General features: G+C 46.7%; 5 protein-coding genes across 14 annotated transcripts in view; 2 read left to right on the forward strand and 3 right to left on the reverse strand.

Annotated features, from left to right (window-relative positions):
• DLG2 (discs large MAGUK scaffold protein 2) overlaps positions 1-419 on the reverse strand; it is a 994,028-nt gene extending 993,609 nt beyond the window's left edge. For 5 of the 10 annotated variants that reach the window (XM_048939876.1, XM_048939950.1, XM_048939891.1 and 2 more), the window contains exon 1: positions 259-418. The gene's annotated coding sequence lies outside the window, so the exon portion shown is untranslated. Of the gene's footprint in view, positions 1-258 lie in introns of all 10 variants that reach the window. The other 5 variants (XM_048939920.1, XM_048939896.1, XM_048940083.1 and 2 more) reach the window with 2 other exon arrangements.
• Positions 420-493: 74 nt separating this feature from the next.
• On the forward strand, positions 494-8,863 carry TMEM126A (transmembrane protein 126A). Its single transcript, XM_048940297.1, has 5 exons — positions 494-602; positions 1,877-2,001; positions 5,156-5,349; positions 6,556-6,670; positions 7,239-8,863. Exons 2-5 carry the CDS (start codon positions 1,886-1,888, stop codon positions 7,441-7,443), a joined length of 630 nt encoding a protein of 209 aa, XP_048796254.1. The 5' UTR covers positions 494-602; positions 1,877-1,885; the 3' UTR covers positions 7,444-8,863.
• A 1,658-nt stretch (positions 8,864-10,521) lies between these two features.
• Positions 10,522-14,814, reverse strand: CREBZF (CREB/ATF bZIP transcription factor). The gene is made up of 2 exons (XM_048940280.1): positions 13,368-14,814; positions 10,522-11,482 (listed from the first exon to the last, which is right to left on the reverse strand). Exon 1 carries the CDS (start codon positions 14,703-14,705, stop codon positions 13,842-13,844), a length of 864 nt encoding a protein of 287 aa, XP_048796237.1. The 5' UTR covers positions 14,706-14,814; the 3' UTR covers positions 10,522-11,482; positions 13,368-13,841.
• Positions 14,583-19,730, forward strand: part of CCDC83 (coiled-coil domain containing 83) — a 77,213-nt gene continuing 72,065 nt past the window's right edge. The window contains exon 1 of the mRNA XM_048940219.1: positions 14,583-14,688. The gene's annotated coding sequence lies outside the window, so the exon portion shown is untranslated. The remainder of the gene's footprint in view (positions 14,689-19,730) is intronic.
• On the reverse strand, positions 16,579-19,675 carry CCDC89 (coiled-coil domain containing 89). The gene is made up of 2 exons (XM_048940252.1): positions 18,669-19,675; positions 16,579-17,855 (listed from the first exon to the last, which is right to left on the reverse strand). Exons 1-2 carry the CDS (start codon positions 18,710-18,712, stop codon positions 16,799-16,801), a joined length of 1,101 nt encoding a protein of 366 aa, XP_048796209.1. The 5' UTR covers positions 18,713-19,675; the 3' UTR covers positions 16,579-16,798.

Raw genomic sequence — 19,730 nt, forward strand, 5'->3', positions numbered from 1 at the left:
GCTCTGAAAGGGGCTGCCTGGTACTTTTTGGAGCGGTGAAGGCTGGGATGGATAGGGGAGAAGACAATTTCCCTCAGATCGCAGGGGGACAGGGCTGAGGGGATGGAGGATGGATGCAGGCGGGGTCGGACGGGCAGCGCAGCACGAAGCGGAGGAAGAAGGCGAAGGGGAGCGGGCGGGGGCTGAGGAGAGGTCGGGAAGAGGGCGAGGGGCCTGAGGCCAAGGGGCCGGGTGAGGGTAGGGGGGTCAGCGGGTTACCCCGAGAACTGGACCTCCCCCATGGAAGGCTCCGCGCTCCGCTAGGGGGAGTCCCCGCGTCCGGGCCGCCGGCTGCCGGGTCCCGTTCAGCTCCGTCTCCATGGAGGAACCGCCGCCGCCATCCGCCACCCCTAGCAACGCGCGCCGGGCCGGCCGCTGACCCCCCGCCCGCCACACGAAGCAGCCAATCGGATGCCGCCGTGCTGCGCCGCCCGGGGGACGCCCAATCAGAGACGGCGTCTTGAAGCCGCCGCTCACGTGATCGCGGGCAAGATGGTGGCGGCCATAGGGGGGGTAGTGGAGGTGGGAGGGCCTGCGGTGTGAGGACGGGGCCTGGCGGCGCGGTGAGTCGGGCGGGCGGCTGGGGCAACGCGTGGTTGTGGGGCTTTGGTGGTACTTTGGGGACCCTGCGGCTGAGTGTCAAGCCCTGGGGATTTGAGGACACCCAAGGTGTGGATAGAGGAAGGCAGTGGGGGGGTGGGCTGCTGGGAGTCCATGGAGGGAAGCGGGCGGTGCGGCGCTGCTTGGGGGCCCTGACTGGCCGGTGACGCAGTGTTTCCTCTCACGTGTGCCGTTTACCACACAAACCCTAGCCCTGACCCTCTCTGGGCAGCTTGTTCCAGTGCTCTGTCACCCTCGCAGTGACAGAGTTCTTCCTCACCTTCACATGGAACTTCCTGTGTTCCAGTTTGTACCCGTTGCTCTTTGTCCTTTTGCTGGGCACAGCTGAATAGAGCTTGGCCCCGTGCCTTGACTCCTGTGCTTTAGGTATTCATAAGCGTTGATAAGATACAGTCTTGTAGTTGAAATATGTTTCAAATTAGACAATAAACTTAAGCCACTTATAACTGGACAACTTCAGTTTGGGTAATTCTCCATCCATTACAGAAAAATACCTTAAAAAAGCTTTTCAATTACTATACTATGCCTAATGAAAAACTTTATGCTTTCTGACTTGATATGTGGTGTCTCTGACTAGGAGCACCAATAAAAAAAAACCATTAGTGATGGCATGTAAAAGCAGGGAGTAGATATCATTATGATTACTTTAAATCTTTACACAATATGGTTATATGTATATATCCAACCCATCCCCACTATGCCCAGTAACTACATCCCTCAGTGCCACATCTCCATGTTTCCTGAACACCTCCAAGGGTGGTGAGTCCACCCCCTCCTTGAGCAGTCTTCCGATTCCTCACCACTCTTTCTGAGAAGAAACTTCTCCTAATATCCAAGCTGAACCTCCCCTAGTGCAACTTAAGGCCATTCCCATCATCCCTCATTGCCTCCAGGTGGTTTCCATCTGTGTGAGTTCAGCAAGATGCTGTGGAGCTGGTGTCTGGGGAGTGATCAGAGTGAGTACTTAAGTTGGCTCAAAACCATCATCAAACCCCATCTGCAACACCCCCTGCTAAAGAAAGCAGCTCAGTAGGGTTCATGCAGTCGAAAATATCATAGACTTCTGGAGCTGGATTGCACGTTTTATATCTGATAGCTGTCACAAAAAATAGGAAATGCATTTCTGATTGCATAGTGCAAAGGAATGCAAATGTTCATTTGGTGCATACTGGGGGTGTGTAACTTTGATTACATTCCTTTGTTCCTTATGATTCAGGACTTCAAAATGACAGGAAGAGAATTTCTTGAACTAGATTCTCCACAGCGGAGACTATATTTGGAAAGAGTGAAGCGGGTGGAAATCATACACAAGTTGTTGAATGAGCTTCCTAAATCAGATCAGTAAGTGCTGCTGAAATGAATGAACTGTATCAAACGTTTAAAGTCTTTTGGAGACTGTTCTCTCTCCTCTTTCTTTTGTATTGCAAACCTTCCTCACAGTTACAAAAATACTGAATTGCAGAGAAGCTTCTTATTATCGAGAAAACTTGTTTTGTATTCCTCAAATATGGTTATGTCTCAGTGGTCCTGCTCAGTTGGTTTCTGGCATGAGCTCCCCAGTACTTAAGGTGCTGAGATGGCTGATTAGCCCCGACTGACTCTGAGCCTTCATGCAGCCATGCATTTTCTAGGAAACTGAAATGCTGGAGAGCATAAGGCTCTCCATAAACCCATGTGGTTCTGCCGGAGCTGTCATGCATTAGGCAGGGCTGGCCTAGGGCCAGAATGGAGTGAGCACCACACTGCTGCTTTCTGCACTTCATTCTGTGCTGCTCCCTGTTTCAGGAAGGTGAGGCTGAGGAAGCCAGGTGGTGCTTACAAATCGACCAGAGCCATATGCCAGGCTCATCAGCAGGGGCACTGTGCAGCACACAAATAGCTGAATAGCCTCTGGGCTTCACGGACACCGGTGTTTTATAATGTATTTCACTGCAAAGTCAGATTGGACCTGAGCAGGTTGACATATAGGTATCTTGCATAGATCTTGTCTGAATAATTCAAAGTAACAAAAAGCTTTTTTTAATTATTATTATTTTTCAACTAATAGGACTAAATTGCTGGCTAAGCAAACTACAGCTAGTAGTGGAGAGCCTCCTCACCCAGGTGAGAGAAGCTAACACCAAGGCTTTATCCCTTATATTACAGTGTTGTAGCTCTGTGTAGGATTTGCTGTGCTTGTACACAACTTAAAACACGTCTCCTTCCCCTGAACTGGGAAGTGGAAGGCGAGTAACTCTTGATAGACAATGCAGTACCTAGAGATTGCTGGGCCTTGAAAAGAAATAGCTGTCATAACAATTGCAGGATATCTCAAGTTACAGGGGGCACATTGAGTCCAAGCCCTGGTTCCACACAGGACCACTCAAAACCCAAACTCTATGCCTGAGCACATTGTCTAAATGCTCCTTGAGCTCCAACAGCTCAGAGCTGTGTCCACTGCCCTGGGCAGCCTGTTCCATGCCCAGTGCCCTCTGGTGTAGGGCCTTATTCTAACACCCAGCCTGACCCTCCCCTGGCACAGTTCTGTTGTGGGGGCCTCTATCCTCATTTGAAGCTGCCTTAGCAGGCCTTGAAGTTTGCATACACTACTGGGTGGATCACTGACAGCTGGAAGTGTGCTGTGGTCAAACTGATAGTTCATATTCACCAAAGACTGTGTTTTTAACAACAGAGAGCTGATATTGAACCACACAGAAAAAAACTTTTCAGTCCTCCCTTTCTTTCCTTTTGTGCTGGGCAGCTATTCTGTACATCAGTAAGACTGATGAGATTCTGCTCCTCCTGTTACGCTGTTATGCTCTAATTGGATTTTCAAATACACTGATAAATTTTAATCTCAGTGCTCTGCACGTATGCATATGCACACGTGCATTTCACTACCTGTGGTTGTAAATGGAGCAATAAAATGGCTGGTTTTCAGAAGCTGTGCTCTGCAGACAGTCCTTAAATGATATCCAGAACTGTGAGAATGGTGATTTGGAAAGCAAATATGTCCATCTCTTAAAGCAAACAAACAAATGCACTGTGACTCCTAAATAAGAGCAGGAGCAATATTTGACCAGGTAGGTTCCTGTGCTGTGTAACATCATAACTGAATTGGGAGTAGCATATGTCCATGTTTGAAAATCTGATATGTACCAGGAATGAAAGTACTGTTCTGTTCAAAATGGAAATAATCAGAGCCATTGACTGTCAGATGCTTTTGTTGTTAAAGCTTTGCAGAATCAGCACTTAAATCTGCTAATGTTTTATATGGTTTATGAGTGCGCAGTGTTACTCTAAGCAATAGTCATAGAATCATAGAATGGCCTGGGTTGAAAAGGACCACAATGCTCATCCAGTTCCAACCCCCTGCTGTGTGCAGGTCACCAACCACCAGACCAGGCTGCCCAGAGCCACATCCAGCCTGGCCTTGAATGCCTGCAGGGATGGGGCATCCACAGCCTAATTGTTCAAACTGTTCCAGTGCCTCACCACCCTCTGAGTGAAGAACTTCCCCCCTAATATCTAACCTAAACCTCCCCTGTCTCAGTTTAAGACCATTCCCCCTGTCCTATCACTATCCACCCTCATAAACAGGTGTTCCCCCTCCTGTTTATATAGATAGATAGATAGATATGCACACTCCCTTCAAGTATTGGAAGGCCACAATGAGATCTCCCTGGAGCCTTCTCCAAGCTAAATAAGCCCAGTTTCCCTCAACCTTTCTTTACAGGAGAGGCGCTCCAGCCCTCTGATCATCTTAGTGGCCCTCCTCTGGACCATTTTAATGTGGAAGAGTTTTAAGTAGGTGCATTTTTAAAATAACATATTAGCTGCTAAATCTTTAGAGATTGTTACATCTGGTAACTTTGCAGATAGGTATGACATTTGCCCTAGCATACATAATGTGATTGGTGAAGCATTTGATTATCTTTGTGGCTTTCAGCATTATATGCAATTTATGGCACACTTAAAAATACACTTTTAACATAACATTATTGGCGTAGCCTCAGAACTGAGGTGCCTTTCCATGAATTGCTTTGCCTAGCAATAACTGTTACTCTTGGAATGTTTAGGTTTGTGGAAACCCAAACAGAGCATTATTTTCACTGATCAACTGACAGTGACAGGCGTAATGATAAGGAATGCACAACTTCCCCCTGCAAGTGGGATGAATTGCAGACTGTAAAACTGGCACGTTTCCATTCCTCCCTTTCACTACCTGCTGTGATGAATGCAGCAGGAAGTGTTTGTCAAGCTATTAAATGAAGACTGTCTCTCACCACATTATACATTTCACCATCAGTCACTGCTCTGAGCTGTATGTTAAAAACATGATAGCAGAATCCAGTCCCTCTGCTATGATGGGAAAAGTAGTAGCTCTGGTTCTGTAAAAGTAGCATGTTGGACTTCTTATTGTAGAGTACTCAGAAATGAACTGTAGCACTGGATAAACAAAGCAATTTCATGTTTCTCATTGTCTAAATAGACTTCTTTTATTATTTTCTTACAGGAACCTTTGTAATCATGGATCATACTTCCTTGCAGGAAATGCAAGCTTATGTGGCTTAACAGCAAATAATTACTTCAGGAAGATCTTAAATGTCAGAAAGGCTGCCATAATATCTGCTTTGCCAATGGCTGTTATTCCATTTATTTCAACAGTGGCAGTTTATGATGCTTTTCTGCGTGGCCCTCTATTTTCAGGTAATTCGTTGTTATCAAAAAGCCTTTGCTTCCTGTGCACACTGAACACTGGATGAGCTGTTCCTCTCTGCAAATCTTGAAAGCCTTGATTGGTAAAGCAGGGTTTCAAAAACATGATGCAGTATGTTGGGCAGCAGTGAGCTGTTCAAGTTGTGAGTGGGGGAGAGAGGTATGTGTATTTTCACTTGTACATAATTCTTTCCTGTTAGACCTCCCTGATTTTTAGTACTTTACTCTCATGTGAAATTGGCATTTGAACTCCAACAAAGCAGTTTGGTTTTCACTATCTGTACCATTTCATTAAAAGGTCAATTTTAGAGTGCAGGTTAGTGTACTGGGCTTATGTGGCAAGGTTTTGTTAATGGGGGCTGCAGGAGTGGCAGAGCCCAGCAATGCCCCTGTGTCAGAGCAGCTCCCACAGGGACCCTCTGCAGAGCTGAGCCATGAGCAACACTGTGTGCACCTCTGGGAGAGTAGATTGAAGGGAGAAGAAATCTGTGCAACAGCAGCTGGGAGACAGGAGTGAGAAATAGGAGAGAAGCAGCCCTGCAGCCCCAAAAGTCAGTGTAGAGGTTTTTCAGGCATGGAAAAGGTGTTCCCTGCAGCCTGGGAGAGGCTGCTGGTAGAGCAGGCTGTTCCCTGCAGCCCATGGGCACCATGCAGAGCAGATCTCCTCGTGCAGCCATGGAAGAGCCCATGGTGCAGCAGTGGATAAGCTTGAAGGAGGCACAGCCTACGGAGAGCCCCCAGAGAAGCAGCACCAGGCAGAAGCTGCTGCCTGTGGGACATGTTTAGTTTGCTTTTGGTTCTCAGTGCTCTTAGTTTGTTGCCTTACTGCTCACTGCTACATTCATCTCCCTTACGCTGAGACTGTTGTGCCTGTGATGGTACATGATGAATGAACTCCCTGTCCTTATCACTCTGAGAGCATTCTTTCCATCATATTTTCTCCCTCTGTCCTGAGCAGGGGGAGTGCCAGAGCAGTGCTGTTGGTGCTTAGTGCCCACTGTTGTTTATCCATCACAGCTGGAACGAGAGGAGGAGCAACAGGAGGGCTTTTAAAAAAGGGAAAAAAAATAAAAATTAAAATCAATGCCTTTACAGCTTGGCCATTTCTGCATAGTGCCCGTTTCTGTGTTGCGTGCAGCTTACAATATGATAGAGCTATGTGGATATTGACAGTGAAATGCTTTGCTTGTCCTGCAGGTGAGCTGGACTGCCAAGTCTGTGCCATGGTCAGAGGAGGATTAATAGGTGCTGTTGTGGGTGGTCTCTACCCTATTTTCATGGCTATCCCTGTGAATGGAAGCCTTGCAGCCAGGTATGTCTTATCAATCTGCAGTGAGTTACATCTGGTTATATTTCCAGCTCTCAGTTTAAACTGTGTGAATTTTTAGTCTGTGCACACAGTATCCTCCTGGAGGCTTTTACTGCATGAAAGATGATTTGTACCAGTCATCTAATTACAGGGAAAAGCTGCTAAGAGGTATGCTCACAACCCTCCAAACAGGAAAAAAAGATCTACAAAACTGAACCAGAGTACTGTAAAACATTTGAGTTTAGCTTGGAACCTTGCACACTATGCATGATACACGTGGGCATTTTAAATTGAGGCTTCCCATCCCTCAAAGCAGTGAACATCTCTTAGTGGTGTTTGGCTGAGTAGCTGAATGTTTCTGAAGTGCTCAGTACCCAAACTCCCTGGCAGGTGTGATTGTACAGCATTTAACCACAGGGAGAACTCAGCACTTCAGTACCACCAGGTGAACTTAGGAGAGGAAGGAGAGAATAATATCTACCCAAAGTATTCTTATTGACTGTAAATACCGATGCTTAAATTGGATGGAGGAAAGTAAAATAAGTTCTTACCACTGTTTATGTTTTTTTAGGTACTCTTCATCTCCCTTGCCAGGGAAAGAGAACTTACTGCGCTTCTGGCTCTCAGTTTCTCAGCCTGTCTTTAGAAAGATGAGATTGGGTGTGCTTATACAGGTTCTGACTGGAGCTTTTCTTGCCACTAAACATCACGGAGTGTATGTCAAAGTACTGGAGCAGATGAAGCCCGGCAGGGATCCTGAAGAGTTACAAGCCTGAAGTTGAACAACTTTCCAGTTTCCATGGATAAGAAATTGTAATAAACAAAGAAGTTGGTGCTTGCTGTCCTTCTTCTAATAGAAAATAAGTTAAGACTGTGTGCTGACATTCTTTTCAACCCTGAACTTGAGTGTAAGTTAAGTTCTTCATCGTGCCTGGCACAGAATATATACCTTGATAACATCTCCATAAAAATAAGTGGTTTTCTTTGGAAATGGGGAAAAATAAGTAATTTTTTTATTGCGTGCTTACGGTTTGGCTGGTGGTGATTCTGCATTTACAGATGTGCAAGTAAGTTTATTAAAAAAATTAATAATGTTACGATAATGCAGATAACACTGATATTTAAAAACAAATCATGCAATTTTTATTTTTTTTTCCTTGAGATTCCTGAAAATCTGAGTACTTTCCTCCCTGAACTTCACTGAAGTAGAATTCCTGTCACAGATTTTGTTTGGGCTGTTACCTGGGTACAGCTATAAGCTGCAGGGAGCACCATGATCACAGAGCAGGCAGGAGTGATATTCATGTCAGAGCATTCCCAGCACATGCATTGACACTGGGACCAAAAAAAGCCTAACTGGAACAAACTGTCCTCCAACCAGTTTGCCTTGAAATTGGTCTTCTCCTGAAGCAATGAACTACATTGAGAGGCCTCAAAGGGCTGTTGCTGTGGTACCTCAGCATCCTCTAGTTAGAAATTAGTGGTTCAGAGTGCTTTCTTTGTGAGTCAGGCCTGTATTCACCCTGACAGCTCTATGTTCTAGAGGCTTGATTTCCAGCTGGAGACCAGCAGCAAGCAGTGCTCTTCAAAGAGTCTGCATTGGGAGCAGTGTTAACATCTTTTTGAGTAAAGGCAATAGGATTTTCTACAGAAGCAATCATCTCAGTGTGCTGCGTGGTCTTCTTTGTAAAACCTACATCATTACTGAGCAGCAGCTACATACATTTTATTTAAATTCTACTATCCCCAGAGATGCAAACAGTAATTTATATATTAAGAATTCAGCCCTAACTGGCTTTCTTAAAAAATTCCAAGTTGGACACTGATGAAGGTTGTATTTTAGTTTCATGTTTATTTTAGTTTCCTTGTTATAGCAGGACAATCATAGTAGGAATCATAGTGAGAAAGTCTCACTACCATGCTATTATTTCTCTGTAACCAGGAGCAGTGGCCTTATTTGTACAGGCAAAGCACAAAATGACACTGCAGCTGCAACAGCTGTTACACAAAGTTGGTTTACTTTTGCTTAGCCTGAAGCATTCCTATGTTCTCACACTGACCTGCAGCTAAGGGGACACTTTGGCCAGCCTTACCTTCATCATCCTCCACTTTAGTGATTCTCACAAATATTTTACTAGGCAGTGAACGATGGTATTTCCAAGAGTTGTATCATCAGACTTTAACTCACTGAACCACTTACCTGTGACAAAAAAAAGAACAATGATATTTTAAGCTATTACTTTGCAGTGGTGTCTTTAAGAAAATGAATGGTTCAGAGGTGGTTACTTGAGTGTTTACATAGATCTGGCTGACAGGGAAAGCAGACCCTCACACTATGGGTGATATTCAAAACCTCCTTCCATTCCTTGCACTGTTTTTATTTTGCTGTCAATTCAAGTGGTAATTATTCTCCAACTAATCAAAATGCATGCTGTGTTTTTAAAGGGTTCAGTGAGGACAAACTGTTCTCTACTCTTATTTTAGGACGGAAGGTAGAGAGCATTCTGTACAACAAAAGGAAAACAACACTCCTTGGGGTCTGATCTGTATGCCTTCTGCTACCTTCATAGCTGCAAGGAGGCAGTCAGACTACACATCACATGTTTGATAAATAGCCTGTACTGATAGACTTGTGATGGGTTTAAGTCTGAACTCTACCAAAAGGACACCAAGGGACTGGCTATAGAGAAAAATGAAGATAAAATTAGTACTTTTCTAGTGTTTATCTTGTACGTTTTTCATTTCAGATGGCAAATCTCAATGTTACATCTACTCCACATCCCCCCGCATCAAGTCCTGCTCCTGGCACCTTCCTGCCACTGAGCAGAGGCAGTGTTATTTCTCCAGCTCTCTATATCCTACAGCAGTTGGATGAAAAAACACAGGCTCCACCACTGCCAAGGTGCAGTTTTACACAGGGCGTTCTTTAAACACAACCCATTTGAGTATCCCCAACAGCTAATAAATCCTTGAAACATTTACACATAGAATGCTACAAACAGAATCTTGTTGATTGTCACAGGGAAACTCTTTGCTAGCTTTTGAGAACAGAGGTTCTGTGGGCAGTTGTTAGGTAGATGTTCCTCCTTATGCTGTGAAGCTCTTCAGAAAACAGAAGAAAAGTTAATGTGCTGTCTGTAAAAGAGAACTGAGAATGAAATTGCTTCTTACTGCGCTCTAAAAAAGCTCCAGGTGACCTTGGGGTGAAGAAATACTGGAAAATTTAGTATAGTTGGGCAGTTCAGCGCTGAAAGCCAGCACATTTCTTTAATGTGCTCTTTACAAATAATGCATTTAAGAATAATAGAAATCAAAGTCCACAGCAGCACGTGGCTCACTCTGGAGCTTTACAAATGCTGCCCCTTCAGAACCCTGTAACACTTCATACACTCACCCTAGTGCTGAACACAGAAACAACAGTGTGATGGAACATCATGGCTAAGAGCACGTTATTGACTATTTATCAAACTTCAGAACCTAGTAAGGATAGCAAAGAGGGAGACAGCAGCCCAGGGAATGTAAAAACTCCACTCCTCTGTGGCTTATTAATTAGACATATTCACACTAATTAAGGGAAACCGCTGTGAAATACAAAATGTAGTTATTGCTGAAGAACAGTCCTATCTTCGGTTCAAGGAATAATGCCTTTGTTTCTTCTTTATTTCTTCTTTACCCCAAACTAACTTGAAAGACAGGTGAGCAAGAACCTTCCTTCAGGATGCACTGATCCATTTAATCTTGTGTTCCATCAGCTCACCCACGCAGCAGAATTTCCCTGATTCCCATTTCGTGTAATGAAGCACTCAATTAAAGCAAGGTACCAGCGAGAAGAAAAAGATGAAAACATTTGAGCCCAAGATCAACAGGTCTGACTTTATTACGATACCGTATTCTCATCTGGATGGCACGTCATTACAAAGAAACATTTACAATATATTTTCAAGTATTAAGTTAAAGTCATTTCAAGGCTTCCACTTCAAAAAGCTACATTAATACACCATACAGATGGTACAGTTGGTTAGTTTCAAATAACCTCCTCCCCTCTACTTGGTTTAAATATGATTCAGTAGGCACTAGATATGCCTGCAGCCACTTACTTTCTGGGACTTGACCTTGTTCTTGCACAGGTCTATGTCACTGTGTGTACCACAACATCAAACACAGCTCAGGTGGTTTCATGGCTTGAGTGATGTGCAGCTTCATAACAGAGATCTCTGACTCCTACCGCGTTGCAGTGATGCAAAATGAAACAATGCTTATTTAACTTAAATAAACTGCACTGAAGCGACTGTAGCAGTGCCACTGTAACATCCCACACTTGCTGCATTTGTGTTTCCCTTCTCATGCACACACTAAAATTCAAACTGAAGTGTGGTTGTGAAGCCTGAGCCAGGCAGATTCAACCTAGGCTCAATCTAACTAATTTCCATTCTGTGTATCAGTCAGCACACATCTAGAGAAGGTCCTGGCATAACCCACCACCTGCAGCAGAGCACACAGCTAAAGACTGAACCTCGGAACAGTCCTGCCAATGCCACCGCAGTAATGCATGTCTTAAGTCTCTCTTGTGCTGGCAGTGCATCCTGAGCAGATGGAATTCTGAAAACACTGCTTGATAGGATACTGTCTTCTAAAAAACATCTCGGATGACAGATAATGAATCCCAGCATTCAACCTTTTTTCGTTTGTTTAAACAAAGACAGCAAAAGCCCTGTTACCTCTTTATTCTCATTTCTTATACTACCTTTTAAAATAAAGCAGGAAATGTGGCCAGCAGCTGGTCCCGTCTCTTCTGCCCCAACACAGCTGAATCCACTTTAGCATAAAGAAAAACAAGGATGCTAAATACACGTATACTTCATCACACAGTGACGTTTCACAAAGAAAAATCATCTTCGTACCGAGGAGCACTTGATGAGTAGTGACAACAGTTCCAATTGCTGGGAGAAAACCCTTCTGCTTAGCCTTAAATACCAGATTTAAGGCTGTAAAAAACAAGATTTCCAAAACACTCAGAATATTTTCTTTAAGAAGTTAATACATGGGACTGATTTAAATCTATTCTTTGTGAAACCTCACTTTACATGTATTATCATTCTCACAATCCTTCTTCCCCCAGCTGACGTACAGAAAAACCACCTCAACATTATGACACAACTACCTGCTCATTCTGTGTGGGAGAAATGCTACTACCAGAGAACACATGCTGCTGTTCATCAACATTTTTCCTCCTATCTCAGCTAATCAGGAAGAATTTCTCAATTAATTAGTCACATATACGCTCATCTCCATACTCTGCTGAACTGAACGAAGTTACGGATTTCTGGGTACTGTAAGAGTAAGCTAAACTAACATCTATGGCATCCTGATCAGGAATGGTGTCATGAGCAGGACCAGGGATGTCATACTGCCTCTGTACTCTGCACTGGTGAGGCCTCACCTTGAGTACTGTGTTCAGTTTTGGGCACCTCAGTACAGAAAGAGCATTGAGGTGCTGGAGCAGGTCCAAAGAAGGGCAACAAGGCTTGTGGAGGGCTTGGAGAGAATGGGCCATATGAGGAGAGACCAAAGGAACTGGGGCTGTTTAGCCTGGGGAAAAGGAGGCTGAGGGAAGCCCTTAATGCTCTCTTCCAATATCTGAAAGGTGATTGCAGCAAGAGCAGGGTTGGTCTCTTCTCACTGGTGACAGGACGAGGGGAAATGGCCTCAAGTTGCTCCGGGGTAAGTTTAGGCTGGATATCAGGAAAAGCTTCTTCACAGAAATGGTTGATAAGCACTGGAATAGGCTCCCTAGTGAGGTGGTAGAGTCACCATCCCTGGATGTGTTTAAAAACCTTTTGGATGTGGTGCTCAGGGATGTGATTTAGTGGCGGGTTGTTAGAGTTAAGGGTAGTATGATTAGGTTGTGGTTGGACACAATAACCTCTAAGGTCTTTTCCAACCTGAGCAATTCTATGATTCTATGATCTCTACTGTAAAATTAAGCACATGCATATACGTGCAGTTTCTTTAAAATTTAAAGCTACTCTGAAACAACAAAGGAATTTCAGTGTGCACAGGCACAGAGATTACTTGTGAAAGCTACTCAGTTATTTGCAAACCCGCATGATGCCAACCACAGTTCTCACGGGAGTTCTATATAGAAAGTGATTTCTCTACGTTAAGGTTCCACTGAACAGATGTAAGCAGCGTTTGGGTTCTGTTCCAATAGGAAAAGCTCTGCATCATGAATTCAAGAAAGGCAGGAAAGGACAATCCTAAAGGGACCATGCATCCTTAACACTGGACTGCATTTTAAGCCATAGATCACATTTTTCATTTAAAAGCAATTTACTTGTTCTTTTGGGACTTCCACTGTGACAAAAGACTATAAATGTTGTATCATTAGCATATTTTCCCTTTTGCTGCTCACCAGCTCGTGGTTCAACAGAAAATTCCTATTTCAAATGGCAGAAAGCATTTACTTTTAATTCAAAACGCAGCTCACTGACCGCACTGACCGCTACTGCGCGCATATTGATTTAGAACAGAAAGCAGCTACTCAGAATGGTATTTTTCACAACTGAGTTAGGAATCAGAAACATCACAGCAAGGCAGGGACCAGAGATACCATCTCCTGGACCAGTCACCGCATGAATGAGACCGGCACAAGCAAAGCAAGCTGTCTGACACCGCATTATGGGAATATATTGATCCTTACCAGGTTGCGAGGTGGGAAACGACTGCTCTTTAACCCCTACACAACGGAGCCTGGCAGGGCAAGCACCTAAAAGAGAAACTGTCAGAGAGGTTTTAATAGTAACGTATAACCAAGAAGCAGCACAATTTTATACGCATGCTTTCTTTTTCCAATCGTTACTACTTGCCGTCCGACGACGACGTCTTAATGAAGGTTTCGGTTTTCTAAGCGAGCGTTTTCAGCTGGGATAAACGGGCTGACACAAACCCGGCTGGGTCAACATTATCTCTACCGACAGCCGCACGCCGTCCAGCCTCGGGTCGGCGCCGTCCGTTCCCCGCCCGCAGCTCCGCGTCACCACCGCGCCCGGCTCGCACCGCCGCCGGCTCGACGCGGCCTTCGGTCGAGGCGCTCACCCGTCGTTCGGAATTCCGTCACCCGAAGGCGACAGCTTCCCCTTCTCCGCGAGGAGGCACTTGCGGCGGGTAGCAGACCCTACGTTTTGAAGGAGGCTGCCGCTCGCCGAGCGCAGATGGAGCAGAACTCCACCGACACCTGATCCCGCTCCACGTGCAGGCAGATCCCGCCGGGAGCCGCCCAACGCTCCTCGGGCTCCGCGCCCGGCAGCTGTTCGGGGCCGGGCGGCCGCGCGTTGGGCAGCGCGTAGTCGTGGTCACCGCTGTCGCCGCCGGCCCGGCTGGGCTGCTGTTGGTGCTGCTGCTGTTGTTGGTGCTGGCGGCGGCCGTCCCTGAAGAGGCTGGTGCCCAGGCGCAGCCCGCCGGCCCGCGTCCCGGCCAAGCGGCTCAGGAGCTGCCCCAGCGCGCTCTGGTTGGCCAGCACGGCCCGCAGGTAGCCGCTCTCCCGCTCCAACTCCCGCAGGCGGCGGTTGAGGCCGCGGTTGCGGTCCCGCAGCTGCCGGTTCTCGGCGGCCAGGCCCTGCAGGCGGCTCTCCAGCCCCAGCACGTACTGCTTCTTCTTCAGCCGGTTCAGCCGCGCCGCCGCCGCCGCCTTCAGCCTGCTGCCGGCCCCGCCGCTCCGCCGCCTGCGGCCCCGCCCCGCTTCTCCGCAGAAACAGCCGCTCGGCTCCGCTCCCGCGTCCCATTCCGGCCTGGCCGCCTCCAGCAGGTCTCCCAGCTCCAGCCCGGGGAACCAGTCCTCTTGTTCCCACACCTCGGGCGGGCCTTCGACCGCCTCCTTTTCCTGTTGCTGTTGTTTGGGCCTCGCCGCTCCCGGATCCCCTTCCCCGCCGCCATCCCGCCCTCTCGGGGCCTGCCCAGCGCCGGCGAGAGGCCACGCGGCTCCCGAAGGGCTCGCTCCGCCCGAGGAAGCCGCCAGCAGTTGGGTGAGGCTGTGCCGCATGGCGGCGGCGGAGGGAGGAGGGGGGGAGAAGGCGGCGGCCGCGGGGCCCGGGAAGAGCGGCGCGGAGCGGCGATGCCGCAGTGCATGTCGGGAAGCAGCGGGCGTGAGGGGATGGGGAGGGGGGAGGGGAGGAATCGCTGAGGGCTGCGGCCGCGCGCGGGAAAAGCGCGTGTGTGAGGGAGTTTAACGGTGCCTGAATGGCTGCGTTGGGAAGGACCTTAAAGCACATCCGCTCCTCATCGCTGCAACGGGCTGGGTGCCCCACACCAGCTCAGCCTGCGCAGAGCCCATCCGACCTGGCCTCGAGCACCTCCAGGGATGGGGCACCACAGCTCTATGAGCAGCACCAGGGGCCTCACCGCCCTCAGAGTAAAGAATTTCTTCCTAACCTAAACCTAAATCTCTCATTTGATTTTAAACCGTTCCCCCTTGCCCTGTCACTGTCACAGAATTGTAGGGGTTGGAAGGGAGCTCTGGGAACATGGAGCCCAGCCCCGAGCTAAAGCCTGCTCCCTGCAGCAGGTCCAGGTGTCCAGGTAGATGTCGAACACCCCCAAAGAAGCAGACTCCCCACCTCTGGCAGCCTGTTCCAGTGCTCTGCTATACTCAGAGTAAAGAAGTTTTTCCTCTGGGAACTTTCCCACTTTGTGCCCCTTGTTGTGTCAGTGAGCACAGTGAAAAGAACCTGGCTCCATCTTTCCATTAGGTATTTGTAAGCATTAATAAAATCCCCTCTCAGTCTTCCCCAGGCTGAACAGCCTCCCATCTCTCAGCCTTCCCTCATGCAGAGATGCTCCAGGCCCTGATCATCTCTGTGCCCAACCCACTGCATTCTCTCCAGTAGTTCCCCATCTTGTTTGAACTGGGGAACCCAGAACTGGAACGGGTTGCCCAAGGAAGCTGTGGATGCCCCATCCCTGGAGGCATTCAAGGCCAGGCTGGATGTGGCTCTGGGGAGCCTGGTCTTGTGGTTGGCAACCCTGCATATAGCAGGGGGTTGAAAACTGATGATCATTGTGGTCCTTTTCAACCCAGGCCATTCTATGATTCTGTGATTCTATGAACTGGACACAGCTGTGGCCTCTCCAGGGCAGAGCACAGGTGCAGGACCGCCTCCCTCAGCCACACTCTTATTAATGTGCCCCAGTGCATCAGACTGTGTAAAAAGTTTCTAAGACATGTTCACGTTATGAGAACTTGGAGAGCAATCCTGGCAGCTGCCTGCAGCCCAGCTGCAGGATGCCATTTGGCATATTGTGGGGTGAGTGTTGGAGGCTTCAGGAGCTGAAACTCAGCAGCCAAAAACCACCTCCTCAGCTGGGAGAGGCAGGAGAGGATGGGGAGCCTCACTGTCCCACGGTGCTGACAAGAAACAGAAAGGTTTTGGCCAGAAATTGCCAGACCTGTGCCCTCAGGTTTTGTACCACTTAAACCCTCAACCTACTTTGAAAACAACTGAAATCACCCAAAGAATCTCTTACTTTGAGTTGAACAGGGATATAAACAACACTGGCATTAGATAACTGTAGGCAGCTGTAGAACAACTAAGTGTAATATCTTGCTTGAGCCTCAGGTATTGATTCAGTGATTTTACTGTTTGGACCCAGTGAGTTTCTGAATTGTTACTGTTCATGCCACAGACATTGCAAGATTGGATTCCACTCTTGGATCTCCAAAGATGCCTCTAAGGCATTCCCCATCTCTTGAACTTTAAGAGAAAATCAAATGTTCAGAGACTACGAGTGCTTCTGATAAAAAAACAAAAACAAGAACAAACAAACAAAAAAGTCTCTGGGGAAAAAAAAAATCTAGGACCAAATCAATCAAATTCACATTTGAAGTTTTCCCCCCTAATCTTTCACGTTACAGATCTGACATGGTTTGGCTAGTTTGACAACTCCTGCTCGGATATAATGGCATAGAGCTCTTATGAAAAACTGTAACAAAAAAGAATTAAAGGCTCCAGACCAGTTCTTGCAGAAGGATTTAAGCTTGTAAGTACATTACAGAAATCTGCTAGAAGATGGCTGCACGAACAAGAACAGAAATCAGTGAAGTGGTACCTGCTAAGAACCGAGCAGAATGCTGACGTTTTATGCCTTAAAGTGACGAAGTTTGACATTCAGTGCTTTTTCTTTGGACAGTAAATCCATACTGTGCTTTTTGTAAGCATCAAACTGCAGCGAGAGCTCGCTGTAAGCCTGCTGGCTGTTTTTCAGCTCTTGCTGGAGCTCTTGGACCTTCAGATCATAGTTTGCTGCCACTTCTTTAACAATGTTCCTCTCTGCTCTCCATTTGGCTCTTTCTGCCATCTCCAGCTTCCTCCCCAGTTGCAGAATTTCCTGTTGCTTTTCTTGCAGAGCTTTGCCCCTTTCTCTGGCCAGGTTCAGCAGCTGCTCTTTCTCCTCATTTGCCCTCTCCAGCTTGGCCTGCAGCTCGGCATCGTGAGCCTTCTGCTGGCTTTCTCCATGCTCTAGCTGTTCCACCATTTCTTGGTGCTCCTCCTGTAGGCGCTGCAGCTGTTGTCTTAACGAGTCAACCTGCAAGATACAGGCATTTGCTTGCTGGCTCTGCGCTTCCAGGAGCTCCTTTTCTAGCTGCTGGGCCCTGGATCTCTCACAAGCACATTTGTCATGCAGAGCATCCAGCTGCTGTGAGAGCTCTCTGGCCTGGGCAGCAAGCTGGAGCATTTCAGCCTCCTTGTCCTTCGCTGCTTGGCTGAGGACTGTTTCGTTCTCCTTCTGCATGTGCTGGTTTTCCTCCTTCAGCTGTGCATTCTGTTTCTTGTGCTCGTCCTTGGAGTAGATCATTTTTTTGAGGTTATTGGCCAAATTCTCCAAGTACTGAATCCGCTGGGTTTGGGTTTTTAGTTTCACAGCATCCTCTAGCCTCAGTTTCTCCAGTTCCACATTAAGCTGCTCCAGGCTCCTGTAGCGTTTGCGTGCATCATCTGTTTTTTTCTTCAGGATACAGATAAGGCGGTGCTGCTCTTCCAGGCGTGCCCGTAGCAGAGCCTTCTCTCTCTTCTCCTCAGGGCTCCCGCAGGGTGTCTGCATGCCTTCTGTCAGATCTTCTGCATCTTTGCCCATCTCCTCATCACTTCTGTGGTTGGCCATCACTGCCTCTCCATCCTCTTGGGCCATGGAGACACTGTCACACACAAAGACGAAACACTTCAGACACCACTTCTCTTAGTGACATTCAGCAGGTTTGAAGCGTTCCCAGAACTGCTCTAAGCTGGTGGACAGAGAATCCTAAAACCAAGAGCAGCCCTGCAGCCCTCTCTGCCTCTGCAGACCCCAGTTCAAAGACAAGCAGACTGAAGAGAAGGATACCAGACTGCATGATGCAAAAGCAAAGAACCGTAGGCTTGGTATTTACAAATTATAAATCTAAGTAGAGCATAGAGAATCAGTTCAATCCTCAAATTGATTTTTACAGTTTTGGTAGTATATTATTCATTAAAAATAACAATAGCCTTACACTGTGCTTAGAGATTCATGAATTAAAAAAAAAAAAAACAACACATCTACTCAGTGGCAATAACTAGTGAATGCACAGTAATAAAGGCAGCGCCTGGAGAGAAGGTTCCTTGTTTGAGTGTTGGTGCTGATTTGCTGAGTCTGGTTTCTCATCTGAAGGTGTTCGTGTTACAGCAGCAGCATTATTAGTGCCTAATCATCTGGAGTGCTACCCAGATGTACAAAATGTTTGTTTAAAACTGAAGTACAACTTTCAGATGCAGACCTTCAGTGACACAGCATGACATGGCCTGCTGATAATCAGGCTCTGAGACCTTCTGTGCCTTGGCTGGAGGTAAAGTTTAGGCATAGGGAAAACTCCTTAGAGAGAGAAGTAAAGGAAGGATGAAGAACAACATCCAGCAAAAAAATGAACCCAAGCCTGCCAAGTCTGGACAGGAGCCAAGCTGTGACACCAGGGATGCTGCTTTTGGGTACTCACCTTCCACTGCTGCTGCTTTGGTTCCTGCCAAAACATTCAGCCATAACAGGGAAAGACCAAAAGGCTGAGGCTATCCAGCGGAAAAAAAACAGAGAGAGGGGCGTAGGAGGACAAATCTTTTCTGTTGCCAGGTGTTTTCCTTCCTTCGCCTGTTTGTTGACACTCCTAGCATGGGGCTTGTGTCCATGGCAATGCAGGTCTGAATGGGTCACTCCAGAATCCTGCCTTCCAGAAGCCGTGGAAGTAGCTGGGAGTAGTTCTTAGCAAACAAATGCTGCTGGCGCTTCCAAGGGCATTAAAAAAAAGCTTCTGTTTTTGTGGAATCCATATATATATGGACAGAACTTTTATTTTGATAGCAATTAAGTTTTTAACTACTGAAATGTTGTACAGTATAGAACACAGGAGATTACACAGCACTTGCCTACAAATCTAAAGCCTCAAGACCCCATCTATGAGCTGAGCTCCCCTAGCTATTTTGGCACAGCAATGTGTCTAGGCTTCACAGGAAACAAAACAACAAAAAACTTATATACCTGTTAAATTGTTGGTCATATTTTCAGCAACTTTTTAAGGTAAAAATGAAATCCTGTAGTTAGTGATTACAAATAGAGGTTTCTCCCAGACATAAATGATTGTTCTTTTATGAGCCAGTGTACATACTACGCCTCAGAACAACATATCTGTACTTAAGTGGTACAGCAGTTGCTTTGCTTTTGTGTTCTTAGTTGGCCTCCCCTGAATGGGTGGTGATTCTGGAAAAGCAAAGTGCAGTCTGTACCAGCTACTTACCTCGTCCAAAGCAGCTGAGGCAGTAAGGGATGGAGACTCATTGCTCTTTTTGCAATCTCCGGGCTGCCCAGCTGATGAAAGAATGGCTGTTCCCTAGCAGGTTGAAGGTTGTTTTTTTCCCCCCCCCCCCATTCATGGCATACAACAAATAACCAAAGAGTCTGAGCATTTACATTTTCATGATTAAATTAAGCAACTGATTTGAAGCTGCAAAGAGCCATTTTTTTTCCTCCCTAATCTTAGATGCAGGATTTTTCCAGCCTCTGGATA

This window comes from Lagopus muta, chromosome 1 (genome assembly GCF_023343835.1).
Source record: "Lagopus muta isolate bLagMut1 chromosome 1, bLagMut1 primary, whole genome shotgun sequence".
Classification (NCBI taxonomy): Eukaryota; Metazoa; Chordata; class Aves; order Galliformes; family Phasianidae; genus Lagopus; species Lagopus muta.